At 35.1% G+C, this 21,846-nt stretch overlaps 1 protein-coding gene across 1 annotated transcript; it reads left to right on the forward strand.

Annotated features, from left to right (window-relative positions):
- The first annotated feature begins 4,733 nt into the window (after positions 1–4,733).
- Positions 4,734–10,078, forward strand: LOC145035612 (cysteine-rich receptor-like protein kinase 2). Its single transcript, XM_078984130.1, has 8 exons — positions 4,734–5,131; positions 5,249–5,646; positions 5,859–5,981; positions 6,121–6,248; positions 8,675–8,885; positions 8,962–9,193; positions 9,286–9,445; positions 9,767–10,078. The coding sequence occupies exons 1-8, from the start codon at positions 4,734–4,736 to the stop codon at positions 10,076–10,078; spliced, it is 1,962 nt and encodes a 653-aa protein (XP_078840256.1).
- Positions 10,079–21,846: the final 11,768 nt, after the last annotated feature.

A 21,846-nucleotide genomic window follows, 5' to 3' on the forward strand; every position in this document is an offset into this window, starting at 1 on the left:
GTTGGAATCATATGAATTAAGAACAGATGATGAATGCGCGTCTTGTTTATTGGGCAAGGTGACAAAATCACCTTTCACTGGAATATGTGAAAAAGGTGAAGGATTGTTTGACCTTATCCATACAGATGTGTTCGGGCCATCAGGGATGCTAATCAATACTACGTGACATTTATGAATAATTATAATAGATATGGGTATATCTACTTAATCAAACATAAATCAAAAATATTGAAAGGTTTAACGATTTTAATCATGAGGTCGAGAATGAATTCGGTAGGAAGATAAAGATACTCCGGTCTAATAGAGGTGGAGAATATCTTAGTATCTAGTTCCACGACTATCTAAAAGAATGTGAAATTGTTTCATAATTGACTCCTCCCAGAATACCAACTCTTAATGGTGTGGCTAAGAGGCGTAATCGAACCTTAATTGATATGGTTCATTCAACAATGAGCCAAGCCTCTCCTCCCATTACTTTCTAGAATTATTCCTTAGAGATAGTTGCCCATATCCTAAATCTTTGTTACCACAAAGAAGGTTGCCAAAACACCTCATGAGATGTGGACATAGAAAGTTCCCCTGCTTACACATATCAAGGTATTAGCTTATGAGGCTCTCGTCATACGAGAAACTAATGAAAAACTTGAAACCAGAGCCAAGTGGTGTATTTTCATTAGTTAACCACAAAATTCATTTGGATAGTTATCCTACAGACCTAGTGAGAACGTGATCCTTGTAGCTAAAGGGGAGTCATTCATGAGAAAGTGCACACATTGAAAGAGGATAGTAGGAGTTCCATTCATCTGGAAGAAATTTCGTAGTCACCCAATGAAAGAACCTTAAATGACACTAGCACCCAACCTGAGGATTAGATTCCAGTTGAACCCATTGATAATTCATTACCTCTTCATCGATCCACTAGAGTTAGCATGACATATGAGTCTTGTAGTTTCCATATAACGAAAAATGTGGACACATTTATCAGTGATAACATACTGGTAAATTTGGATGAACTAACTAACTATAAGGAAGTGATGGTGGGTCCTTAGGCTACAAAATGGAAAAAGGCTATGGTAAGCGAGATCCAATCCATGTATGATAACCAAGTATGGAATTTCGTTGATCGTTTACCTGGTCAAAATAGAGTAGGTTGCAAGTAGATCTTCAAGAAGAAGACCGACATGGATGGAAAAGGTGCACACGTTCAAAGCTCACTAGTTGCAAATGGCTTTACACAAACCCTAAAGGTTGACTCTGACGAGACCTTTCACTAGTGGCTAAGATCAAATCAATCAGGATAATGCTTTCCATTGCTACCTTTCATGATTATGAGGTATGGCAAATAAATATTAAAACCTATATCCTAAGAGGGAAACTTACTGAGGAAGTCTATATGAGTTAGCCAAAAGATTTTAGACATTCCAAATTTCCTGATAAGGTGTGTAAGCTTAAGAAATTCATTTATCGATTGAAGCGAGCATCTCACATCTGGAATCTTTCCTTTCACAAGAAAGTCAAAGAGTTTGGTTTCTCTAGGAGTGAGGATGAGTCATATGTGTATGTGAAAGCTAGTGGGAGTACAGTAACTTTCCTACTGTTGTATATTAATGACGTACTCCTTATAGGAAACAACATTCCAACTTTGCAAGAAGTAAAATCTTCGGATAAGAATTTTCAGGGATAGAAAGAAATGTCTTATTGTCTTAGATATAGTGCGTAGTTAAATAAAATATTGAAACGTTTCAGTATGAACATTCCGTCTGTCACAAGTCTGTCGCAAAACTTTTTTTTTTTTTTTTTTTTTGTAATATATGATCATTCCATCGGCATGTCCAACAGATTTTTTGGGTCATGTTTTGCCAGAAAATTGCATATAGTGACATTTTTTTTGTAAACTTGCTATGTACATGTTTGATTTACCTAATTCACTATGTCTTTAAATACATAAAAACAAATTTCAATTTACCTATCTCCCCATGTTATAGTGTTTTTATTCATTCTATCCTTTTTTTTAATATTAGGTTGTCTCATATACCTAAGACGAACCGGCTCGTGGTCTATATATGTGGCTTTGAGCGTTTTCCATGCACACTATCCCGACCATTCGTGGTCAGGTGTTTTCGTGGTGGTTCGTGATGGTCTGTGATGTAGACAACGGGAGACAACACTCCTTCTCTCAGTTCTTCTTCTTCTTCTTCTTCTTCTTCTTCTTCTTTCTCTCTCTCTCTCTCTCTCTCTCTCTCTATATATATATATATATATATATATATATATACATATATATATATATATATATATATATATATACACATCTTCGTTCTTCTATTTGTGGTCGTGGAGGGTATTCCATGGCTTTGTGGTGGGTGGTGGTGACCGATATGGAAACTCTCCACGCTCGTTGTCGTGAAGAGAGTACAACAAATGGTCTTAATTATAACCCTTAAAAACATGTTCTTTTTGTAATATATAGATATTATGTGTGAGACTCATGTATTACACGAGTTTACTTAAAAGAAAAAAACTAACTATAAAATTCTAAACATTTGAAAAGTTTGAATTTATAAGAAAAATGAGAAAATATTGAATTATAAAAATTAAAGTGTTTTTTATTCATTTAAATTTAAGTAAAGAAACTTAATGCGTCTTTAATTTAGTAAATTCGAAATTAAAAAGAAAGTTCGTTAATGAAATTGATATGTATTTATTATTCATTTAAATAGTATATGAAATTTGATAAAATAAAAAAAAAACCATAAAATGACATGTGGAATAAAAATTAATTTAAAATAATCACAAATTTACATATGACAAAATAAATGAGAATATAACATATGATAAAAAGATCTTTATTTATTAGTGAGGATTTAATTATTATAATTGTTATATTAAAATATTACATTGAATTTAATAAAATAGAAAAACTAATAAAATGATATGTGAAAAAAATTAATTCAAAATAACCAAAAAATGACACTTGACAATTTAAATGATAGTTTTTGATGTAACAAAAAAACTTTGATTTATTAGAGGAGGTTCCATAGGTATTAGGGATGTCAATGGGGGCAAACGAGGCGGGGAGTGCATCTCCCGCCCCCGCCCCCGAAATTTCCCCGTCTTCCCGCCCCCGCCCCCGCCCCCGTTCCCCAGCCCCCGATTGATTTTGGGCTATTTTTTTGGGTTAAAAGAAATTGTTATTTAGGCTAAAATAAGCTATTTTTTAGGTAACAAATAATTATTTATAGCAAAATTTTATATGTTAAAAATAAAAAGGTTATGGCATTTTAAAAAATTATACTAACAGCTTAAAAACATTTTTTTTGATGAATTTTGGAAACTCAAAATCATGTTATAGTTTATTATATTTATATCATTAATATATGTAAATATATATGTAATTTATTAACGGGGTCCCCATGGGGATTTCAGGACGGGATTTTCTACCCCTGCCCCCGCCTCCGAAATTAAAACGGGGGTTAACCTTGCCCCCGCCCCCGTCCCAGCCTCCGATTTTTTTTAAAAAAATCCTCCAAACAGATCGAGGGCCCCACAGAAACGGGGTCCCACGGCACTTTTTGACATCTCTAATAGGTATTTTCATGGGGTTTCTTTTTCCGAAATATATTTCGCCTTAAAAATTGCAATTTTTTGAGTACGGACATTTTTTTACTTTTTGGTAAACGGTTACATGTAGGGGTGAGCAAAAACCGCACCGCAATTAAATTTAACCGCAAAAACCGCATAAACCGCAACCGATAAACCGCAACCGCAATTAAAACCGATGATGAGGTTTTCTGTTTTTCAAAAACCGCAAATTTGCGGTGCGGTGCGGTTATTAGTTTTCAAAAACCGCAAAAAAACCGCACCGCACCGCATATGTTATATACAATTTTTTTAATTATTTATTAATATATTAAATACTAAAAATAACATAAGTTTCATGGATGAAAGATGGATAAAATACTAGAAGACCAAAATATTGGTGTTTTGTTATGTTTAACTTTGAAAAATGGTGAAATTCGACAATTTTAAGATATTTTTTGTAAATTACTATTGATTTGACGTTTTTAAGATATTAGTTGTTTGTAATTTAAGTTAATTGTCTTATACTTTATGGTTTTTTTATTATTACAAGTAATATGTTTGAACTTTTAAAACCGTTTGAGCTCTAAATTGTGGTTAACAACCACACAAAATAACCGCACCAAATCCATGCGGTTAATAACCGCAACACAGAAAAAACAAAACCGCACCGCAAAAATAACCGCCTAACCGCACCGCAAAAATAACCGCACTATGCGGTTTTCAAAATGGATTAACCGCATTTGCGGTTAGTGGTGAGGTTTTAGCTAATAACCGCACCGAACCGCACCGCGCTCACCCCTAGTTACATGTGCCATTTACGTATTTCACTCTTTTGTCTTGAAGACTTTGACAAAGAATAACATATATATGTTATAATAATGGTAATAGCATGAAGATATTTTATCCATAAATGTTTTTACAAGTTAAGTCATAGACCTCGAATAATTATTGATTGGTCTTTAAAATATGTTTCAAAAATAAAAAATTCTCTAAACTATATATTATCTGTATATATAAAACTTGCCTTTATATACTTAAACTATAGAAAATCATGAATGCAAGCCCTCGCCTTGTCTTCTTGATATACAAACATGTAATGTCAAACTAAACTGCAGAAACTAAACAATTACAAATTTAGGAGGTAGGATACCATGAGACTGAACACAAATCTGCGGTCATGGTGGTGGGTAGCAAGTGTTCTTGTGATCCTCGTATTAATGGATCGACCAGTGACATCACAGAAGATCGACAGAAATAACACAATGATCAGATGGTATTGTAGTAGCTACAGAGGCATGAACAGTCAAGTTTTTCTTAAAAACCTCAACACCACCCTTTCTAGCCTCCGAAAGCAGTTATCCAGAGTCAACAATTATCACGCAGTTTCGAAGGCTGTGATTAATGGTGAATCTGTCTTCGGTCTAGCTTTGTGCAGGGAATATCTCCCCACTTCGGCGTGTCTGTCTTGTTTTGACACCGCTGTCTCTTACATGAAAGTATGTGGCCTCGGGAATGGTGCTCATATTTTTTATGATGACTGCGAGATCAGGTTATTGGGTTAATTTCAGCTTTCGGTATCTAAAGATGTTTAAGATTCGTACAAATCTGTGTCTGTTTCCTCCTATATTGATCGATAACTTAACCTTCGGAGTTTGTGTTGATGTAGGTATGAAAACAGAAATTTCTACAATGACGCAATCGTGAAAACTAGCATTGCAATATGTGGCAATACAACATCATCATATCCGAAGGAACTGAAGAAAGTAGCACTTGGGTTGCTTTCAGATCTTCGGATCGCAACCCCAAAAACATCAAATTTCTTTGCTGCTTCCACAAGGCAAATTACTGGTAGTAATGCAACAGTGTATGCTATTGCACAATGTATCCGCAACATAAGCGAAAGTATGTGTGTAGAATGCTTAAAGATCAGATCTCGATTTTTAGATGACTGTCTTCCGAGTACATTAGGAAGGGCAATTGATGATGGATGTTTTATGAGGTATTCGGAAACTCCATTTTTCCAAATCAATCAAACAACTGATATCACACCTCTTTTACGAAATGGTATGACAGCTTTTCTCTTCTAAAAGTAATTTCATTATTATTGGACTTGATGACTTCTAATATTTTGTAGGTTCGATCTTTTGAAGGTTATATTTTCTTATTATCAATATAGTCAGTAGAGTTGAATCATCATGATATGCTCAACGTTTCACAAGTTATTTTTCTTGTTTGTATAGCCATTGCTAATGAAAAGATCATGATGGGGTTGACAGGATATTCAAGAAATCTGAGATTCCTTGTTGGGGGAGTTGTTGGTGGTGTATGCATGTTGTTGTGCATCCTGGGATTCCTCTTTTGGCATCATAGATCGAGAAAATCGAAAAACTCCAGAAAAGGTAAACTCCGTGGACCTCTTGAAATACCCTTAATTAATTAAGTTTCACTCGGCTAATTTGAGAGCTTTGTGATTGTACATCATTCCAGCTATTTCATAATCTAATTAAGTACTGATTATGTTCAATCTGAAATTATTAGATAAGTCAACTGGAGAAACTGACATGCTGCAAAGGACGACTATTTATACTTATAAAGATTTAAAAATGGCGACAAATAACTTTTCCGACCATAATAAAATTGGAGGCGGGTTTGACAGGTTGTATAAGGTAATATTTCTGTTTCACCTGAAACAAATTAACACATACAACACTCACTACGTGTAAAAGAAACTCTGAGTATTAAACTCTTAAATATTAGCAAACTTCTTTATAATTCCTCAATCAATTTCTTTATCAAACCAATGATCGTAACTCCCTTTAATTACAGTCAAAATAATGGAATCTGGCGATACAAAAACTATCTGATGCCATTAATGATTAATCGATTTATAATTTTGTGGAAGTTATATACAATTACTAACTACGGATTCTTATGAAACCCTTAAGATATCATCTCATACGAAGTGAAAACTCGCGGGTTTCCTAATGACACGTGGCTTGTACGTGCAATTTAAACTCATGACCTCTAGGCTTTAACTTATTTTTAGAAACTCCTAGACTCCTAGTCACTTGGACAAGGTCAATATTGCTGCAGTGTTCCATACCATTATTACAAAATAAATGTTAGAAAGAATTGTACAAGTAGTCACCAAATTGTAAAGGGATAATGACTTGAAAGGGTAACGAATTTTCGATTTTTGTCACATTTAGTCACTAAATTTTTTTTCATTATCTATTTGCCATTGAACTATTAAAACTGTTCACATTTTACCCTTATCTATTGCCGGTCATAAGGGTAAAATGTGAACAGTTTCAATAGTTCAATGGCAAATAGATAACGAAAAAAAGTTTAGTGACTAAATATGAACAAAATCAAAAGTTCGTTTCCCTCTAAAAAGTTCAATGAATAAATGTGAACAAACCTCCTCTTGTATTATGTTTTAGCAAATTATTTATTTTTGTTAAATTGTAGCAACATTTGTTGATGAAGAAATCTATGAAATAAAAAAAAAAACAAAAACAAAAACCCTGAAAATATATTTAAAAAAAACCAAAAAACCAAAACCGAAATAAAAAACCAATGGTTTGACATTTTCCAAAATAAAAAATCAAAATTTCCAATCTGATTTTGGTTTTACAAAAAAATGAACCATTCTCACTGATGTGAATTATGACCATTGGTTTGACATACGAAATTTGTAACATCCCATGAATATGTAGTTACAACATCGTCTGAACTCGTAATTCATAGTAAGGGGTTAGAGTATCATCACATGAAGACGTAGTTACAACATCGTCTGAACTCGTAATTCATCACCTACAGGTTATGGGTCTGCTGGTGTTTCCACTTTATTGTCTAGAATAGTCTGTGGTCGCCATCTATACTCTAGTAGATGACTACATCGTCACATTGCTGGTTAAGGTTATGGTATATCCTTTCATCCTACATCAGATATTCATCATCATCTATTTACCTAATTATCACCACCTTTCTATCATCACCTATCTCTCATCATTTTATTTCATCACACACCAACTATTTCATCTACCCATGTTTCATCCGCAACATATTTGTAGATATAAAATAAATATACCGTTTAAATCTTTTAAAACGTGTATAAAATCATTCATCCAGCATACACAACAAGTATTCAAATAATATGCACACATAGCACGTAATTTATATAAAATACTTCATATCTATGTGTAAGATGAAAGTAACTATATATACCATAAATGCTTCCTAACTTTGAACCCCAAGGTTTACTCTACTAAAGCTTCATATTCTCGGCTCTCTGAACCTAGAAGGGTCCAGATCTATCACACCAAAAAGCTCAAGATAGCTCTTCCTCTCACTCTACACACTCAAGCTCGCTAGGGTTCTCACTTATGGGAAAGGTAGTCGCAATTGAAGGCCATAAGTACCTTTAAATATGGCTCGAGCCCAAAGATTTAGGGTTTCTGCCAACAACACGGACTCATCGAGTCGCCTCACCGACTCGTCGAGTCCATTCATTAATCTGAGTCATCAGTTGCGACCTTACTCGACGAGTTGAGGCGTTGACTCGTCGAGTCTCTCTTCTTAACTCAAAAGAAAAATACTTAAATGATGATACCCGAAAATCTGGATGTTACATTTTGTTTTTTTTATTTCATAGATTTCTTCATCAACAAATGTTGCTACAATTAAACAAAAATAAATAATTTTGCTAAAACATAATACAATAGGAAGTTTGTTCACATTTAGTCATTGAACTTTTTAGAGGGAAATGAACTTTCAATTTTGTTCACATTTAGTCACTAAACTTTTTTTCATTATCTATTTGCCACTAAACTATTGAAACTGTTCACAATTTACCCTTATGACCGGTAACAGCCGGTCATAAGGGTAAAATATGAACAGTTTCAATAGTTCAATGGCAAATAAATAACGAAAAAAAGTTTAGTGACTAAATGTGACAAAAGTCGAAAGTTCGTTACCCTTTCAAGTCATTATCCCAATTGTAAACGCTCATTATTAATTAAGAATTATGAGGGGCAAGTTATTATTAATATTATTATTTTTGGCTGCTTGTGCATATGGCATGAACCAGGGTGTTCTTAAGGATGCAAATACTGTTGCAATAAAGAAAATAGATATAACATCTAAAAGTGGAAAAGGTTACATGGATAATGAAATGCAAATCATTAGTAATGTTCATCACCGCTATCTCATACGCCTCCTTGGCTATTGTCGTAAAGGGCGACACCTTTATTTTGTCCTTGAGTACATGGAAAATGGTAGCCTTGATAAATTTCTCTATGGTGAGTTAAAACCATCGTCCTTAATTAGTTATTATGGTCTTCATTCTGCGCTAATTAATATTTTTCTTTTCATTAGGTGACAAAAGGGGAACTTTAAATTGGAGACAAAGATTCGACATAATATATGGTACAGCTAGAGGACTTGCATATCTACATGAACAGTACCATGTTAAAATCATTCACAGAAATATAAAAGCAAGCAACATTTTGTTGGACGACGTATTTCAGCCGAAAATTACAGATTTTGGGCAAGTGAAACTATTGCCACAAGATAAGACACATCTCAGCACCAAAGTTACGGGCACCTTGTAGGTCGATTTAGCTATAATGTTCTTACCAATCCCATTTTGCTCTTGCAATGATTTTGAAAACTAAATAATAGTTACGATTTTTTAACCAGGTCTAATGGCTATAATGCACTAGAATATGAAAATAATGGGCAGTTGTCTGAGAAAGATGATATTTACAGCTTTGGTGTTGTTATGCTTGAAATCATCAGTGGAAAATGGTGCAATGACATGCTTGAAAATGAATCTGCCACAATGAGCCTTGTTGATCTGGTAAGCATCTTGGGTTAAGCTACTAGCATATGCTAAACTTGTTCCCTTCTTTAGTGTATATTGAGATTTCCTTTGATAGTTATGCAACTAATATATTAGTTTTTTCATGCATGTTGAGCTTTCCCAGTTGGTTGGGGCTTTCTGCAAATAACCTAATTGTATTGAGATCAAATCGCACCCTTGGTCTACAATATGAGTCACAAAGGGGGTGAAATCCCCCTATTTAATATTGTAGTGCACCAATTTATTTTAAAACTAGGACTTGGTTTTCTGAGCCATTCTAGATCAGTATTAACCTTTCTTCTTTATCATTTATGATAGGCAAGGAGTCTATATGATAATGAAATGCATTTGAATATCATCGATGTTACACTTGACCAAAATGAATATGCAATAGAAGATGCAAAGAAAATCGTGGAGATAGCCTTGATGTGCACACATTCAACGGCTTCATTGAGACCAACAATGTCTGATGTGGTTATACTTTTAAGTGAACGTTCATTTAGTATAAGGCGTCCCATGATGTCTACTATTGATGATTGCCATATGAATATTCAAGTGAATACCTCTACTTCCACTTCAAAATACGAGACAAATGGTACATCTTCCACATATGGATCTCCAGTCGATTAGTCATTTCGAAAGCCACTATTATTCGTGCTTTGTGTGCATGAACATCTAAATACGCTATTCCATATAGTTTAAACTAGATGTGTGCCTGCGCAAAACAATACAGATAAATAGCTTTTTTGATTAATAGTTTCTTACGATAAAATAATTATTAAATTTTATTATTAGTTACTACGTTTAGAACTTATATTTATTTTGTCTATTTATAGATTAGATATAAATTAATTGTTATCGATATTTAGTTTAAAAACTATAAATTAATTTATATTGATAAATTTAATATTTTAAAATTGTCAATTTGTTCCAAATTAATTTTTTAATAACTTTTCTTAATTCAAGTGTTCAAAATTTTGGCAAGTATTAATGATTTTGTTATGCATAATTGAGTTGTACAAAAACCTTTGTATCTTATACCTCTTAAAATTCAAGATATAACTAATATGCATTATAATATAATATAAGATTTGTATTTTTGATAATTTGGTTATTTGACAATAATGTTAATTTTTATGCACATTTTTCTTTTAATTCTTTTGCACTACCACTTCAACAATTCATTAATTTCAGACAAAATTGTTGAAGATGTATGAACCAATATTGCAAAATCATATACAAACAAAGATTACACTTCCTTAGAAATAATATACAAATGCATAAATTTTATATATTAAATATTGTTGATGATTGATCGATTAACAAATAGTTAACAAATCGAGCACAACTGAAGAAAAAGAAATAAATTTTTATATTTTAGTTTTCCTCACAAACGGATCCAGTTAGACCTATAATGTTCAGCATTAAATTATACAATGGATTGAATATACCTTAATTATAAGGTCCTTCAATGTCGGAGAAGAGTAGTCGAAATAGGTTACCTCTACATTTATTTTCTCGTAGAGCTTGGAACAAAAACTACTTGAATTTCCCAAATATCGGAGTTGATCTCTCATTTGCTTGGTTTGAAATTGTGGAACAAGACGAAGAGAAGGAGACACTAATAAGAGGGTATGGGAGCGAGTAGACTAGAGTTTAGCCTAAGCATATGATTCCCTTTTGAAACTAAGTTACTAAGTGAGCTTTTGCAACACTTTTTCTATTGAGCCAACATATGCAACACAATTTATTAATAAATTAAATGCCTTGTAATCAACTAAAGACTTTTATTAAGTTACAAATAGATAAACATTTTTATCTATTCATTTCTTTTTTGATCAATACAAAATAAACAACTATTATTTACTTATTTGTTTTAGTGTAATACTAGAAAAATGTCCTTTAACTAGATACACATGATTTATGTCAACCAAAAACGTATGACATAAAAATAGTACCATCTTTTGTGAAACCTGAAGTATTTACAATAGTCTGTCGTAAAATTATGTCATCTTTATTTTGTAGGCCATCTTATAACACACTGTCTTTTATTCCTGAACTGATTGACTCCCCCCCCCCCCCCCAATCTCCTAGTTAGGGCTAAGTGTTTGTGGTGAAATGATCGACATTGCCTCCTACTTCTCTTTAATTTTTGGACCCTCCTAATTCTCTTGATTTTTGTTAATTAGGTTAAGTGTTGGTAAAGATAGAATCGACATTGCCTCTCACTTCTCCTAAATCAATTGACCATCTTGCCTCTCCAGTCCAATGTAGAGGTGGAGGCGGAGGCACGACCTGGACAGCAGAAGAAATGTAAATTTGTTCCCAGAAAACATGATAAATACATTATCCAAGCATTATCAAAGCATTTCTGATGAAATGTAATTTGTTTATATTAAAACATGGTGACACTACTACAAAATGAGTCTAATACGACCTTTTAGATGCAACCTTTTCACAACAGTTGCGTTTGATTATAAAAAAGGTTTCTTCGAACAAAAAGGTTACATTAGAAGATCTAATGCAACTTTGCTTTTAAAAAGTTACAAATTTTATTAAAAATTGTAACTTTTTTTAAAAAGTTGCAAATTTTATTGAAAATTGCAACTTTTTTTAAAAAAGTTGCAAATTTTATTCAGAATTGCAACTTTTTAAAATTTTATTGAAAACTGCAACTTTTTAAAAAAGTTACAAATCTTATTAAAGGAATTGTAGGTTAGGGTGGAATGTTCACAAGGCTTTAAGCACCAAGGACCGAAAGTGAAAAATGAAACCCTAATCACACGTAGCCAAATGAACCGACGGAGGCTCTTCTTTCTTTATTTTGTTACCATTCCAATGATGTTAACCCTCTTGCCATCTATTCTATCGATTGTGAAGCTGCTATACGAGAGGGAGAGATATACTTATTGACAGAAAAACAAGGGAGCAGAGCAAGAGAGAAAGAGAGAGCGTCGGATGAAGAATGCAACGAGAAGGAGGAGGCTGCTAAGCTTGTTTCTTCGATTTTTCTAGATCATGGAAAGGTATGTACAAGCTCTCTCGACTCTATCTTGATTATCGACTCTTCCCGGAGCTATACAGGCCGGAATTGCCTCCGTCAGCCCTTAAACCGCCGAAAGTTCTTGTTGTGCGGGATTTCTGTTTTCGGGATTATTTCTAATGCTTTTAGTGAGTCTCAAGCCTTCATAATTCTGTTTTAAACTTGTACCAAACACTCATGGTACTTGTGGAGTCAGGTAGAAGCTTTGACTAAAAGAAAACACCATGTTTTGGCTTGCTTTGGCCCCAAGCTCTTAAATCGAAGGTTTCCTTTCGTGAATGGTTTTCCCTAACCTTGAGTCTGTTCTTGGTGGTGTTATTCAAAAGTTAATGTGTTATAACTCTAGTTTAGTAACCACACAATTTTGAAAGACACATGAATTGGGTTAGTTATGCTAGGAATAATCGGAAATAGGAATCGGGTTATATTTGTGTGCCGTCGTATATTATTTGTGTGTTTGAATCTAAAAGAAGTTGAGAAAATACAACCAAGGATGAAAAGATAAAAAAGTACACATTTGAGACCCATTCAACCAATTATTCTAAGGGCTTGATGGGTTAAGCCAATCCTTAAAGCCTAAGATGACTTCTTGATTCAAACATAAATTTGGACATAATTGTTGATTTGTCTTGCAAGGGTTGTAGAGGCTACATGTATCAAAAAGATTGAGATGGATGGATTATATGAGCCATTCATATATATCCCAGAAGTAGAAAGTAAGATGCTATAATCAACTTTTTTTTTTAATTATATTATTTCTAAGATGAACTTAAATGGAATGGTTCTTGAAAGTTTGTCTTGAAACTGATGTTACAATGTTAATGGTTTGCTTATATACTCATACACACTAAACTTAAATGGAATGGATTGAATTCTAATTCCTTTCGGCAAGAGATTGTTTCTCTAATGTTCTTATACAAATTTATTTTTTTTTATTAAAATGATGGTTGTAAGGTAAGCTATAAGTTTATCTCCAACCCCCATCTATACGTTTTAAAACTTATAAAACCTTTTTGTTTTACTTAACTTGCAGAGACTCTTGGTATATGCAATGGAAAAAAGTGAAGGAGCTTCTAGGGTATATAGTTTATTTTCAAGGTGAAGATGAACACAAATTTTGGAGTCCCCTGTTAGGTTGCTTCCAGAAAATGATTGTACGGTTGATGAGAATGGTCCTATTTTCTTGGTAATATTCGTTGTATTTTTGGTGATATTCAAGGAAAATGAAGTTGAAAGAAATCAGTTGATTGAAATGCTTAAAGGGATTCAAGAGGGTCACAAAAAAAAACAAGTTGAAATAGAAGTTGTGCGAATAGATATTAACTACCAACGATTTGCTAATATGATTTACCGTGTATTTTTAGTACATGTCTAGGATTTTTTTTAATACTTTTTTGTGATTATAGTTGAAAACTTTGTGTTGACTTTGATTTATGTTTGTTATTTTGAATTTAGAAATTTCAAAGGAGACCGTAGAATTATATAACATATTTATGTTATTGTTATGGTGTAATTTTAGTAGTAATGAATATTTGTTGCAATGTAATAAAACATATGTAGTGTCTATATGATTAGAAAAAAATTGTTGCATTAGCGTTAGAAAAGTCACAAAAATAAAGTTGCATTCGACTGTCAACAGGGTTGCATTTTCTGCAATTAAAGACATAACAAAGGTTGCATATATCATATAGAAAGGTTGCAAATCTTTACTAGAAACATAATAAAGGTTTCAATTGATTATGAAAAAAAAGTTGCATTTTCGTAACTAAAACCATTAAAAAAGTTGCCTCCCAGTGTAAAAAAAAAGTTGCATATAAGCATAGAAAAGTTGCTTTTCCATAACAAAGGTTTCATTCAAAAAAAGTTGCATCTAAAAACGTTTTGCAACTATTTTAGAAAGGGTTGCATTTTCCAAGAAAAAAGGGTTGCTTTAGGTCTAATGCAACTTTACCTAATGTAACCTTTGGTAAAAGGTTGCTTTAGGCATTATGCAACTTTTTTATGGCCTAATGCAACCTTTTGGTGGGGTTGCATTAGCTTCATTTTGTTATAGTGTGATGTCATCATCAATACAAAAATAAGCATAAACAGACCTTACATTTATTTACACTAATGATTTATATCTTCGTTAATCTCTCAGTGTAAGGTAGCTTCGTATCGACACCTGTGATACAAATAAATTGAGTGAGTCGGGTTGGGAAACCTGATGAGTACATAGGGTTTTCAGCCCATAATAATATAATTATTATGCTTAATCATCAAATAATTAACCCAATTACCCATCCCTATTATCTTCTTTATTCTTAGGTATTTTCCTTAAAAATCATCTATTCCTCAATATTTATTCCTAAGTATTTTCCTACGGAATAGGCACGAAGTCCATTGGTGTAAGGGTTATCTAACAAACACTAAGTCCATAACTACCAATGGCAAATTTTCCAATGTTATCTGTTAGGCACAACTATTATCCTTTAGCCGCAACTTCCAGGATTATGATGTTCTCTATTTGGCATAGCTACCAATATTATGCTTTAGGCGCAGCTGCTAGGATTTTTAGAGTACATCTGGTGAACACGTAGTTCAATAACACCTATAGGTTGTGGTGCAGCTGCCAATATTCATTTATATCATCCTCTATTTTTCATCATTTATCTACCCATCTTTACCCAATATTCTTATATGTATAAAAATATGTATACAATTTAAATCAAGTAAAACATGTATAAATCGTTCATCTAGTATAGATATCAGGGACACATAAGCACATAGCATGTATTAATATTAAATACTTCATATGTATGTAAGATGAAAGTAACTATGCACTCATTTGTTAAAGTGATGATTCCAAACTCGGGCAGCGCTTCGTTTCTAACAATTTTATTTTCCTTCGACGAAACCTAGTATCATTACCACTAGATTTTAGTCAAATATTTATTGTGACTAATTATTAAATCAATGTCTACGAGATATATTGTTTTATAAGTGCTAAACAATACTTTTCAACTATTATATACAGACAGCTGCCATACATGAAACGCCGGAGGACACGACCATTTTGGCATTTAAGCTATTATGAAATCCAACAACCATATACGGCCCTTCAAATCAGATTCCCCGTACTGCGAACAGTTAAAAGGTATTATAATAACACTTTGTAAAAATTATAGTACTTAGCATATATATTGTTTATAGATTCATAATAACGATAATGAACTTAAACATAAGTTAAACTTAAAGCATGGTAAGCATAACTCACTTACAATGGAGTTTAACTAGGAGCAGGGCTCTGTGGCGGCAGAACTTCTGAGCCGAAAGATCTTCTTCTCGGAACCTTCTGGTGCTCCGAGACTCGCCTCTAGCACTTGGAAAGTACTACGGATTGGGAGGGGCTAAGAAGAGTATTCAAGAGAGAAAGAATGGGAAAGATGTAAATTTTTCAGGTGATCCTCACACCTATTTATAGGCAGAAGGCTTCAGATACGTTGGGCGCAACTTTGAAGTACATTGCATGTACTTGGTATGATGGGCGTACGAGGCCCTACGATGTGCGTACAAGGGGCAGGTGTCAGCATCCGAAGCGAACCCATGGGGAGAAAGGGAGGGTCAGCATCGCGCCACGTATCAGCCTCGTATCCTCTCATAATTTAATGAATTTCTAAAATCATTTACTATCGCATACGAGATCCATTTTCGATGTTCTTTATATCCACACGTAGGTATTGACGGGATCTAGAACTTTCATTTAGATTCCATCAGATTGAATTTATTTTTAAATTTATATTTTAACAGGCTTAGATAGATAAAGTCTGTTAAAAATTCTTAACTTTCTCATCCGACGTCCATTTTCGACTGTCTATATATCGTTGAGCTCCTATTAATGAGATCTTCAATTCATTTAGGTTTTGTCGGCCAATCTAATCTAAATCTTAGAAAAAATCACTGCTAATCTAAATCTTAGAAAAATCATAACTTCCTCATACGAAGTCATATTTGTACATTCTTTTGATATACATTCTCAGCTTAACATATACTATGAATTTTATTTAGATCCAAATGGATAAAAAGTAATTTATTAAAAATTCACTTTTTATGTTACACGGCGTTGTGTCGGTTTAGTCATAAAACTTTGACGGGTCATAACTTCTTTGTTATAACTCAGATTTCAACGTTCTTTATATGTACGGAGCCCTCGTGACATATACTATAGGTTATTTAAAATTATTCATTCTAAATAGTCTTCTTTCAAAAACTCAATTTTAATGCTTATTGTCTCTGAATTGACTATCCCGAATCTACGAGCGTTACAATTATCTCCCCCTTAGGATGATTACGTCCCAGAATCATCAACAAAACATTGTTTGTATAATGAATCCATACGTTATCCTAGGCAATAACTGTAACTCTTATTTCCTTTCAATTGAGTATCTAACTCTTGATTGTTGGTGGTGCTCAATCTTGCACCCGCTCTTCGTACTATATTGGACTTTCAATTGTAACCTTCGAGTTTACAAAGTCAGTCCTTATTTGGAGACGCATGTCCATCGCCTTCTTTAAAGCATCAATGGCATGTTCATCTGAGCACATCTCTTTTGCTAATCAATCAACCTCTCTCATCATGCTCAATGGAAGCACGACCAAAACATGATCATCGATCTTGATTCCTCACGCTACAAAGTTCTCCGACCGATAATTGAATGCCTTAAGTTCTCGCAACTGGCTCAGGCATTAACAATGGCGGAATATGTTCCATTGGTTCATCTCTCCAGGGCTTACTCGTCTTCTATCTACAACAAAGTAGATGATGTCATCCACTTCGAGGTTGCTTCTCACAATACCTCGATCAAAAAGTCCCACTTTAGCAAACTTGTAAGGCTTGCTACTCTTGAAGTTCATGTAGATCCTGAGTCGATTTCCACCTCTGCCTTAATACAGATGTTTTATCAGATGCGTTACACCATGGATATCTCCTTGTTGTCCAAGTTCAGGAAACCCTTCCTTCCTCCAATATAGAATGGATTGTTCACTCTGTTGTTTAAGAGCTTATTAGAGAGGGTTGTTGGGTCAGATAGTGCCAGCAAATTGTTCTACACTCTTATCTTTGGGCTATACCATGGTGTTAATCTCGATTATGGTTCAATTTTATGGGATCAACTCATTCAGAGCATGGTCTCCACTACTCGCCACATGGAGATTTCATGTGCCAGATTTTGGTCAATAGTTGTCAACTGTGTACTAGGCCACTTCAAAGTCCTATTCGTGATAGATTCAATTATGGAAGCAATTCCGACACTCCAAACTTCCACGTTTGTGATATCAGATCCCAGGAATTTCACTTTTATTAGTTCAATTCCGGAAGTAATGTTGGTTAGGGTTCCTTCTGATAATTCTATTGTAAATGCATATCATGGTTTTCCATTTTCAGGTGTTTACCCAATGCCATCTAAATTACGAAAGTTAATAGGTGAGAGAAACAAATCAAATAGGGGAGGAAAAAGAAAGGCTAAAGCAGCCCCTTCGGAAACTGTTAAAGCTCCAAAGAAAACGAAGAAGCAAGCAAAGAAACCGAGATCTCAATCACCGGTTGTTTAGGACGATTCTGAATCAAGAACATTTACAAAAGATCAAGAGGAGGGTATAATCCGAACTAAAGAAAAGAATATTGCAACAACTTCCAAACCAAATCCAAAAGAACCACATCAAAAGGTATCATCTCCACCATCCTCATATGTTCCTACTGTAGATATATCTCAACCTGTTAACCAAGATCCCATTCCGATCCTTACTACTACACCCCCATCCCTACCAGTTACTCCACCAACATTACCTATCACTTCAACAATTTTGATTTCTTCCATCTCACCTCTACCACTAATGCTTTCTATTGGAATTTCTCTTCCACAAATCTCAATCACTCTCTCATCATCAATCTTTACTGATTCCACAACTCCAACCACATCATATGTTTATACTCCACTAGAAGATCTAATTGTCAAGTCCTTTCCGGAGGCGAATAGAGTTTTAGACATTCGTGTCAACGCATCTGATGTGGGGGAAAATGCCAATGTCTGTGTGACTTCTTATCAGGGCGCCGTCACTTCTCGAAGAGCTAATTGGCATAATTTAGAAGTTGAGGGTTAAAAGTGTAAGTTCCGGAATCAGTTTATAATTATTTATGAAGACCGGGGGCTCCGTGATAATTATTTGGATTTAATTTAAAAGGAAATGAGGTTGAAGGTTTGATTATGTCATGATTAAGACTTTGGGGGCTGTATACGCAATTTTGTACCTAAGGTGTAAACGATTTTAATGTTGACGGTTTAAATGGTAATTATCGAATTTACTTGGAAGAAGATTTCCAAAGATAGGGTTGAAAGTGCAAATTTTGGAATTTCTGTGAAATAAATCCTATGGGGGAGGGACCATTTATGTTATTATGGAGATATGTTTTTAAGGGTGCCGGGTATATAATTCACCCATAACCCTAACCCTAACAAGCCCTCCAGCCGTCACCGATTATGTCTCCCATCGTCCACCCCCCCCCCCCACTTCACCTGCGGTCGCTGCTATCACCATAGAAGCTCTCCTCAGCCGCCAATGGCATCGTCAGGTTCGGCAACTCTCATCTCCGACTGCTACCTCATCGAAGAACCTCGCCATTCCACCACCTGTCGCCGTATGTCATGTCGTGAATGGCCATAGAAAACCCCGAGATCGGAGGATGAGTTGTAAACGATGAAAAATAGGTCGCGAACAGCCGCACCTGTCCGCTGTTGTCGCCATCTCGCGCCGCTGCCGCTGCCAAATCTTGCTGCTTTGGTGCTGCCATTCAGAAAATCGCTACATCTTGCTGACGCCCTCCATTATCCACCTGCCACCGTGAAATAGTGGTTGGGATTGTGGCCTCGTGAAGCTGGGTTCATGTTAGGGTGTTGTAGGCGTGTGTTGTAATAATTAGGACTACAAGAGAGTTCTTTGACTGGAGATATAAAGAAAACCCTACTACCACCACCGTGAGGTGGTGGCTGTTGTCCCAAAATTCCTGATGTCGCTGCCATGTGGGTGGCTAACGTGTATAGCACAACATGAAGTGTGTGAATGTGTGTTTGGTGTAGCTGGAAGACTGAGAACCACCATTACCACCACCGTGAGGTGGTGGCTGCCGCCATGTGCTACCGTCGGGCACCACAAAGGTGGTTGCGGGTGTGGGTTTATTTATTCTAGTGTGTGTGTTTATTTTTGAGTTCATTGTAAATTGTAAAAATTTGAGTAATAAAAGGATTTGAAAACCACCACCTTATGGTGGTGGCTGCCGCCACTGGCCGCCTTGTCGGGTGTCGGTGTGCCTTGTTGGATAGTGACTTGTTTGGGGTTTTTGGACAAGGGACTAAACCCCTAATGAACCTAGTGGAATCATAATGGGCCTAATGAACCCTAATTGGTCAAAGGACCTAGTTATTGGGCCTATTGGGCTAATGTGGGTAGGAAACCCTAATTAGGGTTTGGAAAACCCTAATGCCATGAAACCCTAATTTGGGACTTATCGGGACCGCATCACAATTATTTAATGAACTTAAAGTAGTAATTAATGACCATTTGCAATGAACCTACCGCCATGTGGGACTTAATGGATTAATTCTTTAACAGGTTAAGTAGGGACACTTAACCCTAATCATAATTTTATGTGAAACCCTAATTTCACTTGTGCCTTGAGTTGGGCCTTTCCATTGGGCTTTGGTTTTTGGACCAATAATAGGCCATTCAAGATCAATCATATGGACTAGAATAATTTGATGGACTTAAGGGTAGGGCCCATATGAGGGGTTGAGCCCAATTTAGAAAAATAGGCTATATATAGGCCATAGTTTTGGCCTTAATGATTATATGATATTGGGCCAGTAGAATGTCAAAGGTTAGACTGGAATAAATGGTTTGGCCTTAGATTGAGACAAATGTAAAGGTTCGGGCCCAATTTCGAAAATTAGGCCATGTATTGGACTTTGAACCATAGTTGACTTTTGGATAGTGACTAGTTTGGGGTTTTTGGACAAGGGACTAAAATCATAATAGACCTAGTGGAATCATAATGGGCCTAATGAACCCTAATTGGTCAAAGGACCTAGTTATTGTGCCTATTGGGCTAATATGGGTAGGAAACCCTAATTAGGGGTAAAGCAGTCTTTTACCCCAACATGGACTTATGGATATGTGTTGGAACCTAATTAATAATTGGGTGTTGTTTTTATATGTTGACAGTTCGGGAACACATCATCCAACAGCTGGGGTTAGGACTTCGGGACTACAGTAGTGGAAGGTGAGTCACCTTCTAGTAGCGGTGGGTCTACGACGATAATGCCGACCAACTAGTAGGAGTTGTATGTTAGATGATTGTCTTTGTGATATTCATCTAGGTTTGCTACTACCTGGTATGTTTATGTGTTAGCATGATATGTTATATGTGATAGTGGTAGTAGGAGGGGAATAGTCCCCAGGTTCGGTTGTTAGGACTGAAGGGTAGGTTGAGCACCCCAGATATGCCTCACAATATGTTTATGCTATGATATTATGTGATAGTAGTAGGAGGTGAAATAGTCCTCGTATCTCGCTCGTAAAGACCGAAGGGTAGGTCGGGCACCGTAGATATGCTTGACAATATGATTATGTTATGATATGTGTGGTAGTAGTAGTAGGGGTGAGATAGTACCCGGAGTTCAGTTGTTAGGACCGAAGGGTAGGTCAGCACCACAAAATGGCTTGACACGAGTATGTCAGCACCCCAGAATGGATTGACACGGGTAGGTCAGGCACCCCAGAATTTCCTAGCAGTATGTATTCTATGTGATTTTATGGTATGTGGTATGATGGGGGAACTCACTAAGCTTCATGTTTATGGTTTACATTTTTGGTTTCAGGTACTCGTTTCAAAGGAAAGGAGTCGGCTTGATCGTAGCGCATCACACTATGTTTTCCGTACTTGAGATCTTTGGGATTACACTCTTATATGGTTTTATGATAGTATGTTTTCATTATTGACACTTTGGTTTTGACATGAGATATTAATATGAATGTTTTTATACTAATGGTTTTATGTAATAACTTAATTAAAACGAAAATTTTGGTCTTGAATTTTGGGATGTTACAAGTTGGCATTAGAGCCTAGGTTTGAGGGATTCGGGCACACTTCCGGGTGTGTCTGAACTCAAACTAAGGACTTGGTATGAGTTTTTTCAAAAGTAAAAACCCTTTTATAAAAAGAAGTTTGAAAAGAATTTAAAAAGAGAACAGAACTTTGAAAAGAACAAAGTGTGTGATGCGTGCAATCAGTCTTGCTAAAGTAAGTTTTCCCCAAGATACCCAT

This window comes from Lactuca saligna, chromosome 3, assembly GCF_052625555.1.
Source record: "Lactuca saligna cultivar CGN05327 chromosome 3, ASM5262555v1, whole genome shotgun sequence".
Taxonomy (NCBI): Eukaryota; Viridiplantae; Streptophyta; class Magnoliopsida; order Asterales; family Asteraceae; genus Lactuca; species Lactuca saligna.